The sequence below is a fragment of the Telopea speciosissima genome, chromosome 2, assembly GCF_018873765.1.
Source record: "Telopea speciosissima isolate NSW1024214 ecotype Mountain lineage chromosome 2, Tspe_v1, whole genome shotgun sequence".
Classification (NCBI taxonomy): Eukaryota; Viridiplantae; Streptophyta; class Magnoliopsida; order Proteales; family Proteaceae; genus Telopea; species Telopea speciosissima.
The window spans coordinates 65231969-65249564 of NC_057917.1; the positions used below are offsets into that span (position 1 = coordinate 65231969).

General features: G+C 38.9%; 1 protein-coding gene across 2 annotated transcripts; it reads left to right on the forward strand.

Annotated features, from left to right (window-relative positions):
• Window positions 1-4290: 4290 nt before the first annotated feature.
• Window positions 4291-14987, forward strand: LOC122651873. 2 transcript variants are annotated; one of them, XM_043845434.1, is made up of 8 exons: window positions 4291-4500; window positions 5502-5712; window positions 5804-5941; window positions 6030-6108; window positions 13845-13916; window positions 14090-14165; window positions 14587-14637; window positions 14779-14987. In XM_043845434.1, exons 2-8 carry the CDS (start codon window positions 5527-5529, stop codon window positions 14867-14869), a joined length of 693 nt encoding a protein of 230 aa, XP_043701369.1. In that variant the 5' UTR covers window positions 4291-4500; window positions 5502-5526; the 3' UTR covers window positions 14870-14987. The 2 variants fall into 2 exon arrangements, with proteins under 2 accessions (XP_043701369.1, XP_043701370.1); XM_043845435.1 differs by having other exon boundaries at window positions 5508-5712.
• Window positions 14988-17596: the final 2609 nt, after the last annotated feature.

Here is a 17596-nt window from a genome sequence, read left to right on the forward strand (position 1 = left end):
CAAAATATTAAATTGTTTTTTAAAATGATAATAATAATAATAAAGCTAATTAAAATTTAAAACATGAATTTTTGTTCCATAAAAAAATAACGAGGCAAAAGGTTTTTAATTTAGCTTGTCTCCAGGGAGGCGTGCGCCCAAGGTGCTGTCAGGGGGCATCCAATGGTTGAGCTGTGCCGCACACATCTCGACACACGGCTAGGGATGTGTGCGGTACAGCCCAACAGCTAGTAGAACCCTAGGTGTTCCCTGCTCCCTAGAGATGATCCTAATCCAAAGTTTTTATGGACGACTGTGCATATGAAATTATGAATGGCTGGTATTAAATATAGTCAAATGCCCATTTGAAATGATCATAACACCCTTACCTCCCTATTTGATGAATCGCGATGCACTGAATCTCCTATGCACGATTCCCTTCATTGTTAATGATAAGGGTGTGTTCTACACTTCTACGTCTTCTACAAAAAAATAATGTATACTAAGGATATTAAATTTAGAATTGATATCGAATCAGTCCTGTCAATTCTAATCTGGATCAGATCAAAATCGATCTCTGTCGCTTCCACTTTGAAATTTGGATCGGATAATTGGAATCAGTCAAAATTTATCCCCAAAGTCTGCCTCTCAGATCTGAAAACTCAGGTATCCGGTCCCAAAAATTCTAAAATTTGTCATTCCAAAACATCAATCATTGTCGATTCCAATTCAACTAATTCGATTTCCAATTTTTATGAAAAGAAAATCACATTAATTAAACAAGAATCATGAAACAACAAAGAATTGAAGGAAACAAGAATCATGAAACAACAAAGAAGCCCATCCTGGTCTTTCCCCAGTCTGAAGTCCCTGGCCGGTATTCAACTAGAGTCATACCACTCTCTTCCACAATAGAAGGAACAGCCAGTGGTATAGAGACCAGAACAGAATCATATATAAAAGCAAAGAGAAATGATACGCATCAAAGCATAGTGATCAAGTTTAAAACCAGAAAATAGAAGTCTCCGATGCAACCACACAAAGTAAGAGATGGAAAGATTAGGACTAGAGATTAACAAATGGACCCGGAAAGGATCATAGATGGACCCGGAAAAATCTTAGTCATCAACCCCAATGGTCCTACATGCAACATACCAAATCATCTTGTAAATGCCACGGTAATTTCAGCAAACAACTTCCACAAAAAATAAAACAAATTTGGGATGAATCTTTAAACACCCACACTATCCTCTAAACATCAGTAAACTCAGAGATATCCGGTTGTGAACCAAAATTCTTGATAATCAGCTTTGCACCAAATTTAATGGAAAATCTCCCATTTTTCGTAAAGGGATAAATCCAAAAATTTGAGACAGAATTCGCACTCAATGAAATATTCACTATTGCCCTAGAGACATGAGAATAAAATATAGAGTTTATTAAAGCTATATTCCAATTATTAATAACAATAAGATCCCTAACAGAAGAAAGAGACGTGATTTTATTAACATTATTAGGAATCATAAAGTTTTTCAACGATGGAATCCATGTGTCATTCTTCTATTCTCAACATGTCAACACACCAAAGTACGAAAATAAGGTAAACAATACTATTCCATGCAGGAGATAAATCCACATTTAGTACTTATAGATTCATGCAATAAGTTGTTGTTGGTGAAGTCTGATTTGGTCCAGAAAGTGCGGTTGAGATCTTCGGAGGGCCGTATCGGCCTCGAAACGATCTCGGAATACCGAAAAATGGCGGGACTCCACATCGGAGGCTTGGAGTTGTATTGGGCTCGAGATCTTCGAAATGAGTAGTTTTGAGCTATGTGTTATGTTTTGGTCTGGCTCAGGTTTTTTGGCATTTTTTGGGTTAAGGGCATTTGTATATTTTCTTGGGTTAGGATTTTCTTATATATTTTTCTTATCTCTTTGAGATTGGGTTATGAGGGTTTTGTAACATTTTCAAAGAAAAATAGTGAAACCTGTTCTACTGCTCGGCCGGGAACGTAGCTTCCATCTTGGAGGTGAGCCACGTAACTCTCTGTGTGTGTGCATTGTGTGCTCTCTCTCTCTATTTTCGTTTTTCTTCTGCAAATCGCCATTCTGGGCGTTATTTTCTTAACATAAGTATGAGGATAATATCTAGATTTCAAAACTGTTATGCTAATATAAGTAACAATGCCACATTATGAACATAAGCCATCCAAAATCCTAATCCTCCTATTATCTTTCGCCTAAATAACCTAGATCAAGACAGAGGAAACCATTTCCTACTTTACACTCCACTCCTCTCCAAAAAGCCAAGTTGATTGAGTCTAGCAGTTGACAAACTTTTTAGAGAATAAAAAACACGACATCCAAAAGTAGGAATGGAACCTAATGCAGATTTAATCAACGCTAATCTACCGGCTTGAGACAACAAAGTAGCTATCCAAAGACTTAATTTAGATTTAAAAGGGTGTACCCAGTGCCTTCTGCCACTGTGGGGTCTGGGGAGGGTCATAATGCACACAACCTTACCCCTGTTTTCGCATAGAGTTAATTTAGAATTAATTTTTTTAATAATATTATTCCATGCCATAGATCTACAACTAGGGAAAAAACTGGAGTACCTAAATTGATAACATCCTCACGTAATAACTTAATTCCAAAGCACCTATAAACAAAACTTTGAATAGCCAAAGATAGTGACTTACTAAAAATTACTCCATTTTTATTACAATTAATTTGTTGTCCTGACATATCCTGAAAAAGATTAAGAATAGTAAGCACTACCAAACCATACAGTCCGAGCAAAATTTCATTCCAAAAGGATATGAGAGATTCTCTTGCATACCACATCGGACACATGTAGAGTCATCAAGCAAATTTTAACGACGAATAACAGATGTCGTAGCCAAGCTAGATGCACATGCCCTCCATAGAAAATGCTGCACCTTTGGAGTAGTTTTGCAATTCCATATTAGTTTCTAGATCGAATCTGAAACTAAATCCCACGAATACAATGTAGAAGAATTAGGCTCGACTGCAACCGCCTCCGAGTGAAGATTGGTGAGGAAATGATAAGCACTTTTCATAGCAAAGATCCCAATTTTGGATGCATACCACTCAAGTTTATCTTCATGACAAAATAAAGGAAGATGTATCGTGAGAATAACCACAACCTCAAGAGGACTAACAATATCCTCTATAATATTTCGCTTCCATTGCATGGTGTTCTGATCAATAAGTTGTGAGACACTGATAAGAGAAGAATTACCTAGACAAGATGTCATAATTTTGAAACCCTTCAAAATAGGTACCCAATTATCATTTCCATATATTATTTTGCTCACTAATTTCAATATGCCAATAGAGCTCACACTTGAGAACCCGAAACCGTTCCAATAAAAGATAATAGAATACGTATAAGACAACATAAGGTCACAAATCATATCACACCAGCATGGACTAAAACCTAAAAATTCAAAAATGACCATAACAAACCCCCACTTAATTCTATCATATGCTTTAAACATATCAAGTTTGAAATCAAGACAACCTCCTTCTTCCTTTTCGAGTATGTAAAAGATGGAAAATCTCCTGAACAATTATAATACTAAATACTATCAACTTATTAGTAAAAAATGTTGCCTGGAAAGAAGAAATAATACGACTCAATAAAGGTTTAATCTCTTAGCTAACAACTTAACAAAAATCTTATAATTGACAGTACACAAACTAGTAGGTCTAAATCTTCCACACATTGAGCTTTTTTTTTAAAAAAAAAAATACTATCGAGATTAAAGTGTGACTAATATCAAAAGATATGGTAACAGACACAAAAAACTCAACATAATCCATAACATCTTTTTTAACAACATCCCAACATTTCTGATAAAATACTACAAACATTTCATCATGGTCTAGGCTTTATAGTCCTCAATTCTAAAAACAACATTTCTTATTACATCCTTCATGGGTAGAGAGATCAAAGCTAAGTTTTCCTCATTAGAGACCACAGGAGTAAACAAACTCTCAAAAATTGTAAAAATAATCCAAAAATGGGAAGCAAAAACCCTAGTCTTAGATGGAGTATCATATATTATATAGTTTATTTCCATTCTGATCCAACATAAAATTCGATTTTCATCTTAAAGAAACAGAGGGATTGTACCAGTGGACCTCTTTCCACACGAGAGATTGGCACAATCAGATTATAGAAAGATGCTGTTTGGTTGTACTTGACTGGCTGCAGTACCGACGGGTCTCAGAGTATGCGTGTCTTAGCACAACCATAAAATGACCAGTTATGACCTTACCCGCGCTCTCAGTGCATGTTAGCCCGAATTGTAAGCTGAGAAAGATCCTTTCGGGTCCTATAAATTGATTTCATGGTCAGGCTAGTGTACGATAGCGAAATCTGCAAGGAATTTCTCCCGGAATCTGTATATCGATTGATGATTGAAGGGTTTTCTTTTTGATTCTGTTGACGATCTTTGTATCCGGCATTCGATCTTCTTCACCTCTGATTCTGTAAGCTTTTCACCGATCTTTATAATTTTAAGCTGGCTTTTCTCCATCTTAAATATTTTTTTTTTGTTCATTATAATTCCTCCAGTTTGTGGGCCGAATCTGGTTTAAGGCCGTCTAAAGTGATGAAGTCAATGATCTGATGGGTATCTTTCACCCAGAAGTTTAAATTGCAGATTTCGTGCTTTTCCCTGTTACTGACTACTGTATTTCAATGTTCTGTTGATTTCTCACTATATTCTTCTGTTGCATATTTTAAGCTAATTACGGATATTTTTTTAATCAAATTTTGTTTATTGAAAAGCTCTTGTTTGGAGTCTGAATGGGTTTCTTGGGTTCTTGTAATTTAACCATACCTTCGTTTCTCAGAATTTGCTTCTGGATTAGATGTATCTACCTGTTAAAAAGATTTAAAAGAAAGTTATTATTGACCTCCCTCTCTGACGGTATTGGAACGGTTTTGAGAATTCATCAATAATAGATAACATTGATTTCTCAAAATCTAAATTTGTTGTTCAATTTCCTTCTTATTACAGATGGGTTTGATACGTTATCCTCAAATAAAGAATTTTGTTGTTCAATTCCCTTCTTATTACAGATGGGTTTGATACGTTATCCTCTAATGAATGATTAAATTAATTATGTTATCAAGTTGCTTGATGAGGGTGGACCCCAGTGCAATGGTAAGGTTGCTCCATTGTGACCTAGTAGTTACGGGTTCGAGTTGGCAGCCTCTCTGCAAGGTGGGGGTTAAGGCTGGCATACATTATGACCCTCCCCAAACCCTGCAGTGGCGGGAGCCTTGTGCATTGGGTATGCCTTTTTTAGTAAGTTGCTTGATGCTCGTATAGGCTACTGTCTTAGCAGCTCTTGGAGTTGGTATCAGAAAATAATAGGATACTTTATCTACACTTAAAATCAATGCGACCATGATTATGGCTAATAATTAGGTTGTGTTTTTCATAGCGTTTTCTGCAAAGCTGACTGTGCTTACTCCTGTTTAGTTTCAGGGGTGGATATTTTGACAATATGAGGTCAACTCTGTATGACATGATGGAAAGGAAGGCTCCCTCCTTGGTTGAACTTTGTATTCGGTCTGCAATAGATAATGTTAGGTATCTTGGGGATGTTGGGGAGACAGACATATACTTATTGAAGGATATTTTAACGCACTGTACGGTTGATCAACTGATGCACATAGAGAATTCTACAACTGTAAGTTTGGAGTTTTTGTAATTTTAAAATTGGTATGTCTCTCTTGGGTCTGCCTAGATTCTAGAAGTGAGCATGTACAAAATTCTTGCAGGATAGAGATCTAAGTCCAGTAACAGATAATTTATGGAAAAAATTTTATGAACAAAACTTTGGTGCTAAAAGCACTGATCTTGTGATTGAAAGAATGAAGCAAAAGAAAGTTTCATTCAAATGGAAGCAGTTGTATGAGGTAATTTTGTTCCTTCTCTTCAGTTACTTACTGTGATTAACATAATCTGCTCTATTTAGTAAGAAAGGGTTGGTTGGATTACTTACAGGCAAAACTCAAGGACTGGGATGAAGCACAGAAGAAATCTGTTGATCGACTTAAGCAACTTTATGAGAAAGAAACCGTTAGTAAGTTCTTTATCATTTTTTTGTTTGTAAAATTTCCTAATCATTGTTATGATTTGCATAAAGGGCATACCTAGTGCATGAGGCTCCCACCATTGTAGGGTTTGGGGAGGGGCATAATGTACACTGCCTAACCCCTGCTTTGCAGAAGGCTCTTTCCCAACTCGAACCCACGACCACTAGGTTGCAATGGAGCAACCTTACCGTTGCGCCAAGGTCTGCCCTCATAGTCAAGATTCGCATATGCTCTCTATTTAACTCAAAGTGATTTTTGTGTCCATTTGAAGTTGCAGCAGGGTTGGAAATATCAGTGTACTTTTCTTTTTTTATTATTATTATTTTTTCCCATCTTTCAAAATTGGAAATGCATTTTATTTTCTAATAACAAACTCAATTTCAAAAGCAAGTCAGGATAGACTTGGGTTCCTACAATTTCTCTCATGAGAAAGGAGGTCTGGCTTGGATCTTTATCCTCTCAGGTTCCCTGCCCGGTACAGTTCGTCCAGTTCCTCTCATAGGGGGGAGAAAATGATCACCTTACCCCCTGCCCGGGTGGGGTCCACCCCCTCTTATTAGAGACACTAGGTAATTGTACCGTCCATAAAGCCGATTTATCTTATTAATTATCCTATTTTATCTCATCCTTCTCTTGCCCTATTTTCTCTCTTCTCCCTCGTACGCGTCACGCATCTAATTTTTGTAACCTTGAGGTTGCAAGTTTTGGACCCCAAATCCACCTCAATTTATGTTTTCTTGTTTTAATAAGGTATGATTATATTCAGACTATATACATTGTCTGGATGGATTTTATATGGTAGAATATCCTTCACATTATCAGGGTCAGCATCTACATTATTTTTGTTAATCTAATAAACACCTGCTGCATATATAGCTGGTCATGGATAATAATTATTTTTTAATGAATAGATGTGTTGGGAGTTTAGTCCCACATCGGCTACTAACTAGCCTACAGCCTCCTTATACACCTGGGAGTCCCTCCACCTACAAGTTCGAACTTTTGAGATGGAAACTTCACAAGATGTTAATCGAAAAGTTTAAAATCGGAGTATGCTAATTGGTTCTCTACTCCGTGTCATTTTCCTCTTTGCTAACTGTACTTGGATGAGCCAATTTTCAATAATTGGAGCAAATGCTTAAGGATAGGCAGTGACATTAATATAATAGGATTTTTATATGCTTGAGTATGAAAGAATTTGTCTTCAGATGCACGCTGAATTTCCCCTTTCTGCAAATGTGTAGATGAGAACGTGTGGCATGTTATGACTTACGAGTCAAGGCAATTGAACATATCGAAGAAAATTGTATCAAAAAAATTGTGATATTCAAGTGAAGCATGCTTGTAACACAGTTGGCAGCTTTCTGTAGGATTTGTGTTTATCTGTTGAGATAGGCTAGTTACACGATTAGAGTAACTAGTCCTAATGGTGCTATGATTGTAGTCCTAGTGGTGCTATGATTGTAGTCCTAGTAGTGCTATGATTGTCTTTACTTTATTTTTCCTTTTTTATTATTTTTTACCTTCAGCCGAATCCTATTTTGGAATTCCTAGTTGTATTAGGAATTCCTAGTAGGATTAGGACTGAGGTTTTATTTCTATTTCTACTATGATTCATTGTAATTCAGTTTAGTATAAATAAAGGGCCTGGGTGATCTATTTTGATCACTCAAGCATTTAGATTTCATAGCTGTTTACATGGTATCAGAGCCTAGTCTGATCGAATAAACAGCCTTCTCAGTTTTTTCTGTTTTTTCTTCTCCCCTCCCCTCTACGGTTCCAGCTCTCTCTTCTTTCTCACTCTCGGCTCTTCTCTCTCATTCAGGGCAGCATCTATGAGGTGAATCTGTTAAGGATTTAGATGCTGCTCTCCATATCACCTCTTTGAAGACTTCAGATCCTTGGTGTGCCCTAATTCTGCCGGCAGTTGCAGATCGATTCTTCCTTTTATTTTGGGGTTTTTTTTCTGCTGATACTTGGTGCACACCTCCTTTTGTTTGAAGACTGCAGGAGTGGATCACAATCACATCAGATCCGGCACTGCAATTTCTACAAACCCAGGTTTTCCTAACTTTTTTTTTTTCAAAAGTTAGGGTTTCTCCTTGGCTAATCCAACAGTACCTTTTTTGGAGCATATATTCTCAACTTCCAGAAGCATTACTTGACCTGTTGGAAGCTGATTTTCTATTTGCTGACTGATTTAAGATAACCTTCTTCATCTCCATTGCATACAATGCCTGATTATGATGTATCTACTGGTTCGGATGATCAAGTCATTTCTGGACTTGATGCACAGACTCGACAAGAGTATCTTCCCTTTGCTGCCTCCATCAAACTTGATGGAATTAACTATCTCATGTGATCCAGATCAACCTATCTCATTATTGCTGACCGTGGTCTCACCGGCCACCCATCGGTACTTCAAGAAACCTTCACCGTAGGTCCTCTACAAACTCGATGGATCTCTAATGACTCTCAGGTCATGGCCTTTCTTCTGAATTCTATGAACCAAGATCTTGCTAATGGCTATTTACTTCTAGAGACTACTGCCCAGATATGGATGGCTACCAAAGAAACTTATGGACAGATTGGTAACGATGCTCAGGTTTATGAATTACGAAAAAAAATTCATGAAACCACTCAGATGGACCTCTCTATTTCCAAGTATTATGCTCTCCTACGAAGTCTATGGCAACAACTGGATCATTACACGGATTACTAGCCCACTAATCCTACTGATATTGCTGCCTATCGCAAGCATGTTGATAAAATCAGAGTATATGACTTCCTCGCTAGATTAAATGTGGAATATGATTCGATTCAGACTTAGCAGGATCCCTTTTCCTACTTTGGAACAGTCCTATGCCTTGGTACATTCTGAAGAAAGCAGGCAGACTGCTATGTTACACACTCCCACCAGTGATAGATCAGCTCTAAAAATTGCTGCCACTGTTGTTCCTACACCGGATGGGCTGTCCACTACTAGTGACTCTTCTAAAGCAACCGTGAAGTGTGAACATTGTAATAGGCCTTATCATACTAGGGCTACTTGTTGGAAATTCCATGGTAAATCGGCTGACTTTGAAGCTAAACGTGCTGCCCAGAAGTCGAAAAACAGAGCCAATCATACTGAGGCTGTCACTACTACTCCCACTTCTGACACTGGTCTATCCAAAGAAGAACTTCAAACGTTCCGTCGTATGTTACAGGCTTCCGCTGCTTCTACTACATCGACTCCTGCTAGTTCTTCCACCAATCCAGGTTCAAATTTTGTCCATTCAGGTATTTCCTTTGCTAGTCATTGTGCATCGGTAGTCTCCTCTCCCTGGATCATAGACTCTGGTGCTACTGATCATATGACTGGATCCTCCAGCCTCTTTACTCGTTACTCTCCTACCTCTGGTAAAGATAAAGTATGGGTGGCTGATGGTTCTCTCCCTTCTATCTCTGGGAAGGGTTCTATCAGTTGCTCTCCTTCTTTAACTTTATCATCTGTTTTATATATTCCTAAATTTAGCACTAATCTTCTTTCCATCAGTAGTCTTACCCGTGATTTGAATTGCAAAGTAACATTTTTTCCTTCTCATTGTGTGTTTCAGGATCTAGCAACGGGGGCGACGATTGGATGTGGTAAGATGCATGGTGGATTGTACCTGCTTGATGATGGGAGTCCTACTTCACAACCATCTTTGGCTTCTCCTATACATCAAAGCTCATTGGTTTCTTCTGAACTTCAACAATGGCATAACAGATTAGGTCACCCTCCTTTAGGAACATTATCCCTTTTATTTCCTGCATTAGCTAAAGAATGTCATAGAAACGACTTTTTTTGTGAAGCCTGTGTTTTGGCTAAACAACATTGTTCTACTTATTCCATTTCTAATAAAAGAAGTTCTTCTCCTTTTAATCTTATACATTCTAATGTGTGGGGTCCTAGCCGAAAACCATCTCTTAAAGGCCATCGTTGGTTTGTTTCTTTTATTGATTGTTATTCTAGGAGTACATGGGTATATTTAATGCATAATAAAAGTGATGTTTTTTCTTGTTTTCAAAATTTTCATAAGATGATTCAGACCCAATACAATGCCATTCTCAAAATATTGAGGAGTGACAATGGTAAAGAATACATGGATGGTCAATTCCAACACTACCTTGCTGCCCATGGTATACTCCATCAAACCAATTGTGTCGATACCCCAGCTCAAAATGGGGTGGCTGAAAGGAAAAATCGCCACCTCCTTGAGGTGACCCGGGCTATCATGTTTGCCCATTCTGTCCCCTCCCAATATTGGGGAGATGTTGTCCTGACTGCTGCCTATCTCATCAATAGGCTCCCTACCCGAGTCCTTGACTCTGCCACCCCTGCATCTTTACTGATGGGTTCGTCCTCCTTTATTGTCCCACCAAAGGTTTTTGGTTGTGTCTGTTATGTTTGGGATACCGGCTCCCCTAGCAAACTCGAACCCCGTGGGGTCCGATGTATTTTCTTGGGATATAAGTGTTACCATCCTCCTACCTGTCGTACCTTCACCAGTATGGACGTTGTCTTTCATGAAACTCTCTCCTATTATCAATCCACACCTCTTAAGGGGGAGACTTTCAGTGAAGATGTGATGGTTGACCTTCCGGTACAGACCTAGACTCGGGTCCAAGCACCTGTTTCTCCCACCCCTCAACCGGTTGTTATTTCCTCCCCTCTTCCCTCCGATGGTTCCCCACTGGATTTTCCCCAGGGGGAGAACTTAGAAAATGCTGAAAATCCTATAGGTGACAATTCCCTTCAGGGGGAGATGACTCCTGTCCAACAAACCATTAGGGAATTTCAGAAGAAAATAAACGACTCTAACCTCAAAACCTATCACAGGGGACATTCCAAATACAAGCAGCTTCCATCCACTGTAGCACCAGCACCACCACAGTTGTCGGCTCTGGAACCAAATCGATCTCCAGGTAACATATCTTCTCCTTCGTCTCCTGATTTACCTATTGCTCATCGTAAAGGTATTCGGGCTTGTATCCAACACCCCATTTCTCATGTAGTCTCTTATGACTCCCTTTCTCCATCATTTCGTACATTTGTCTCCTCTCTTTCTTCTGTTCGTATTCCCCAAAATTGGCAGGAAGCTTTTACAGATGGAAAGCAGCAATGATGGAAGAAATGCAAGCCATAAAAAAGAATGATACATTAATGTAATTTCAGATGGATGTCAATCCAACTAAAACCAGAACCAGAATCTGCTTGGGTATAATGCAATCGGTTAGGGCAGAATGGAGGATTAGATGAACTGAGGGTTAGGGTTAATGGAGTTAGGGTTTGATGGTACGGATAGGAGAAGAAGGGTTAGAGGGTTGGGATGAAAGCTTACTTGTGTTGGATGGATCCTTGGACTGAGAACAGATCTTAGTAACTAATCTTTGAACCCTCACACAATCGGCGCAACAAACTTGACAAACTTGAATGCACTCGAAGGAGAGAAAAGCGGTGAACTAGTGAAGGCTATCTCGGCCTCACCTTCACGACCTATCTCGGGACAAGTGGAATGCATTAAAGCAATAATCTTCTTCATTCAATCGTGGGGGCTCAATGGAGCTCTTTACATTATATAGCCTTCAAGGCTGGACATAAAATAAATCCTAACTATGACTAGGACTCAAAATAGAAATAGGAATGCCAACTAGGACTAGGACTAAAAATAGGAATGCTAAATAAAACATAGGACTTCTAATTAGGATTCAGATTTGCACTAGGAATCCTAATTAGATTACAACTCAATAAAAATAAAACAAATACTAAAAATCCCCACGATTGTTGCTAGTGTAGGGATTCATCCCTACACCTACCCGATGGTTACTTAGGCTGGTGTAGGGAAGAATCCCTACACCTGCGGCTGGTTTTAGACAGCCAGTTTACATCATACATGGGAACTTATGGTTCTTCCTTCAGGAAAGAAACTAGTTGGATGTAAGTGGGTGTTTGTGGTGAAACAGAAGGTAGATGGCACTGTGGATCGATACAAAGCACGTTTGGTTGCAAAAGGATTTACTCAGACTTATGGGATCGATTATCAGGAGACTTTTGCACCAGTTGCGAAATTAAACACCGTCAGAGTGCTACTTTCTTGTGCAGTGAATCTTGGCTGGGAGTTGCAACAATTAGATATGAAGAATGCCTTTCTCCATGGAGAGCTTGACAAGGAAGTGTACATGGACATTCCACCAGGTTTCTCTTGTGATAAGACCAGCGGGAAAGTTTGTAAATTGAAGCGTGCTTTATATGGGCTGAAACAGTCCCCCCGTGCTTGGTTTGGACGATTTCATAAGGCAATGGTCTCTGCAGGTTATAAGCAGAGCAACGTTGATCATATCTTGTTTATCAAGAAAAATGGTGAAAAGGTAACTCTTCTAATAGTTTATGTGGATGATATTGTGGTGACCGGGAATGACAATCATGAAATCACCCAGTTGAAGGCTTCTCTTGGGCAAGAATTTGAAATAAAAGATCTGAGAAAACTAAAGTACTTTCTAGGGATAGAAGTTGCTCGGTCTTCTAAAGGCATCTTTTTTTCTCAAAGGAAGTACATCCTAGATTTATTGACCGAGACTGGAATGTTAGGGTGTCATCCCTATGGATGCAACTACTAGACTTAAAGAAAAGGAGGGAACTCCTGTCGACAAAGGTCGGTATCAAAGATTGGTTGGTAAGCTCATTTATTTGTCTCATACAAGACCTGACATAGCAGTATCTGTGAGTATGGTTTGTCAGTTCATGCATGATCCACATTCCTCTCACATGGATTCTATTAGCTGGATCCTTCAGTATTTAAAATCAGCACCGGGTAAAGGTATTCTTTTGTCTCCGAATGGTCATCTTCGTGTCGAAGCATACATACTGATGCAGATTGGCCTGGTTCCTCTGACAGAAAGTCCATTTCTGGCTATTGCTCATTTGTTAGTGGCAATCTTGTTACTTGGCGTAGTAAAAAGCAGAACGTCGTGGCAAGGTCTAGTGCTGAAGCAGAGTTTCGTGCTATGGCACGAGGTATTTGTGAGATGTTATGGCTCAAAGGTTTATTGCAAGATATTGATACTCCTGTTCCTCTTCCCATGAGGTTGTACTGTGACAACAAGGCTGCTATTAGCATTGCTCACAACCCTATTCAGTATGATCGCCCCAAGCATGTGGAGGTTGACAGACATTTTATTAAAGAAAAGTTGGAAGAAGGGCTGGTCTGTGTTCCTTTTGTACAATCTACTAACTAGCTTGCTGATGTGTTCACGAAGGGCTTAGGTGGGAAGGTCTTTCATCCTATTCTAGTCAAATTGGGCATGATTGACATTTATGCTCCAACTTGCGGGAGAGTGTTGAGATAGGCTAGTTACACGATTAGAGTAACTAGTCCTAATGGTGCTATGATTGTAGTCCTAGTGGTGCTATGATTGTAGTCCTAGTAGTGCTATGATTGTCTTTACTTTATTTTTCCTTTTTTATTATTTTTTACCTTCAGCCGAATCCTATTTTGGAATTCCTAGTTGTATTAGGAATTCCTAGTAGGATTAGGACTGAGGTTTTATTTCTATTTCTATTGTGATTCATTGTAATTCAGTTTAGTATAAATAAAGGGCCTGGGTGATCTATTTTGATCACTCAAGCATTCAGATTTCATAGCTGTTTACATTATCCAATACTTATATCAAACACTCAGTGAAGACTATGTTGTTGTAGGAAAACAAAGTAGGCAGGTTCGGCTTTGTACAAAAGTTCCACCTTCAACCGGCAAAAGAAGCTTTTATGGAGGTACCACTTCTGTGCCTTTTGGTTCTTGTTCAGTTATTTATGTAAATCCATGATGCTATACTCAAACATGAGTATGTGTCCAAATGCAGAGCACCTCACAGAAGCACAAAAGCTGAAGAGGATGCATCTTAAGTTGGTATTTTCGTTTATTTACTTTTGAGGATCATTGACAGGGCCTGGATCTTGCAATGGCGTTTCAAATGTAAAAGGGAACCTGATGAAAAAGGCAAAACTGGAATTTCTTAACAGGTGATATTCTCTAATTAGATAGATCTGGATCTGCTCATTGCTCTTAACCGATTTATATACTGTACTGTCAGGTCTAATTCTAGTTGCATTTTCTTGTTGTCCAAGAGGATGGCAGATATCAGATGGTAGGATCACCTTACCATCTTTGGCCTGGGAAGTTTCCCACTTAGGATTAGCAATAATTGGAAACAAAGGCCCTGTCTCTCTGCATATGTGAAATCTGACAGGCTGGGAAAACAGTTTCCTCCTGTCATATTGGCGGCCATTGTTTAGATTTTCCGGAGATTTCTTTAATCCTTCGTTAGTCGTCATAATGCAGATTCATAATCTAAACACTTGTTTTTAGTGAATATCCTCTAAACTCACTGAAGTAAATATTTGAGTTATTGTTTATGCACTCATCTCTTCATCCTCTCAACAGTCCTGAGGTAAAATTTGCAGCCATGAAGAAGGCCTTGCAAAGGAATCAAGGGTGAGTTCTCCAGATATTCTTGTTGATTCACCTACCTGTAGGCTAGTGAGTAGTGATTATCTATTTGTCTTCAGTTTATAACAGTACCCCCCCCCCCCCCCCACCCATAACTAACTGACCGTTTCCCTTGTTCATTTGTAGAACTTCTCACACAATAAAACCCACTGGTCTTCTTGGAAAGGGTTCTTCTTCAAGTTCCAGAACAACACCACCATTTCAAAGAAGATCTTAGCAATCCACCTTGGGAATCTGGTCGGTCCTTGTTGAGGAGTGAATTGTTGCATCTGTACTTGATCCTCAATATTTGAGAAGTTGTGTTGTAGTGCATCCTTGGGTTATGGTGACTGTTGTAATGCTGTAGAGGAGAAAAAGAATGGGGTTTTACTCAAATTTATCAGTAAGTTTATTTCTTCTTCAATGTGCAGAACCCCCCCCCCCCCCCAATTGAGTAATGGATGGATGCTTACATATCATCCATGCTTGGAAAAGCACCTTAGATAACATCATGTTAATCATCCCTCTGCTGCCCGCATATAATGAGATTATGCAACTCGAGAAGTACAAATGAGTTTCGAATCCTAGTTTAGCATATCAACACCTACATTGGGGGTTCCATTGTTGGGGCGTCTGGGTGGGTTGTAGCAATGGTGATGGTTTGGTGCTTTTAAGAACTAACATTGCAGTTATTTTCTGGTTGCTGCTTCAAATTTGAATTGGGATTTTAGGACGTGACCAAATACCATATGGAACAATTCAGTATGGCTGAACTAAAAATGGGTGCAGCAACCGCAGCCACTGTTTGCTGGTTTTGAGAGGAGAAAATCGCCTTTGATGATTCTGTTGAAGTTGAGAGTAAGTTAGTAGCCCTTTGAGACTGCCATTTTATTTAATGATGTGGCAAGATCAATGATAGAGAGGGGTTGAGCAAAAATATTCCGATTTTAGCTCGAGCTCTCTACAACAAACTCTCATATCTTTAATACTACTTCTACACCTAAATTTTCTAAATTGATATCTGATTCATTGGACAAATAACACACGAAACTTGACAAAAATACGAGTCCAGAAACGATAAAAATGTTAATGCTTTTGAGATCTATAACCTTATAAATTCTTGGAGTCCACAAACTCTATTTTTCTACAGATTCTGTGAGAGTGCAGTTACACTTTACAGCGTTTTCTGATTCTTCGCACTTTCAAGGATTTTGGCCTGAAATTTACCGGAAGGCCGGCCGAGCTAAGAGAAGAAAAAACCAGAGATTTATTTAGGAATTAATATTCATTGAAAATTTCGTTTATTCATCTGGAAAGTATTTGTTATTGGGGGTAAAAGGTAAGGTAAGTTATCTCGATTTATATGGATGAAAATGTCTAACATTTATTTTTTCGTAAGTTTTTCTTAAAAAAAAGAAAAAAAAGAATTTGGGCTGCAAGATCTGGTGCTGCAGACTGAGTAACTCCAAGCTCCAACAATTTATGGATTTTTTTTTTCTTTCTTTTCTCAAACACTATTCTATTAGCTAACAGGATAAAAGGTTTATGATTTTAGTAGTATCTATTACTTTTTACTTTATTTGGGCTGCTCGAGACTCCTTTGTTTGTAACCATGTATCTCCTAATCTATTTGTTATCATGACCAACATTAATAGATGGATCAAGAATATGAATATCTATTCGGCGTTCTTGAATTCAGTCTATCCGAACCGAATTAGCACTTCTCAGATCAGGCTAGGCCTCTCCAGCTGAGCTGGGCGTCGGGGCCCTGGATGCGCTAGCGATCGGCACACTATCTCTTTCCAACATCAGTAGTATCATCTCCCTTTCATTCTCCATCTCTTGATGATTATCTACAGCTATCCACTATTTGATTACTTTTTATTATTTGTGATGGGAGTTATGAACATGAAACTTAAGAGGCTAGTTGGGTTTACATAATCTTGTTTAACAAACTACCATCAGCTCTAATACCACTTATTTTATTTTTGGTGTTTGTTATTCCTACACATGTATTTTTGAATGTTGTACACAATCCTATGGGCACATACAATTTGTGTATTGTACACGACTTTGTGTGTTGGTCACATTGAAAACAAAACCTCGTTGTTTCCACCCAACAAGTGGTATTAGCGCTGATGATTGGTAACCAAATTTGAAATCAATAGTTTGAGTCGATGGTGAGAATGTATTGCGTTGTTGAGACTAGTGGAGGAGATTTCTTGAAGAAAAAAAAGATGGAGGGAGTTTATCGTGGTTTGCCATGGTAAAGGTAGCATGTTGTAAGATAAGAAAAGTACAGTGAACACTCCTACAATATGGTTCAAGGGAGGATGCATCCTCAGATTGAAGATGGTGTTCGAGGGGCATGCCTAATGAAGTTCATTGAGTGCTCTTGGGAAAAGGATGCTTCATCCCTGCTTCAATGGCGTAGGGAAGGGAACGGACATCGGGAAGGGGGAGGGGCAGAGCAAGGGAGGAATGGGTCGACAGTTGGAGGAGGGAGGAGGGAAGAGGACAAACAAGGTGCCAAGGTTGGGAGGGGAGAGGGATAGAGGGAGCTGGAGCCGACAAGGGAAGAGAGAGAGAGCTGAAGGAGAGGGGAGCTAGGGAGAGGGGGAGACACAACACAATGGTAGTAGATCGTGGATGTTGATTAAAAAATGAACTATTAAAATATATTCTATTTCATCCGACAGTCAATATGATGCTATCATATAAGATTCTATCACATCTTGCTAGTGTATACATCACTTTCCCACGATTAAAATATGGGAAAAACTTTGTCTGGTCACAGGGATCCGCACCAGCGTGGTGACCAATGAGGAGATGTACAAGGGCATCCAACACGAAAGACAAAGTGGTGATTTCAACCCCCTTATGTGTTGGCACAGGGGAACATGACCAGGCAATATTCTTTTTTCCTTAATATACTTCAGATTTTGATAAACGACCGGCTAGGAGC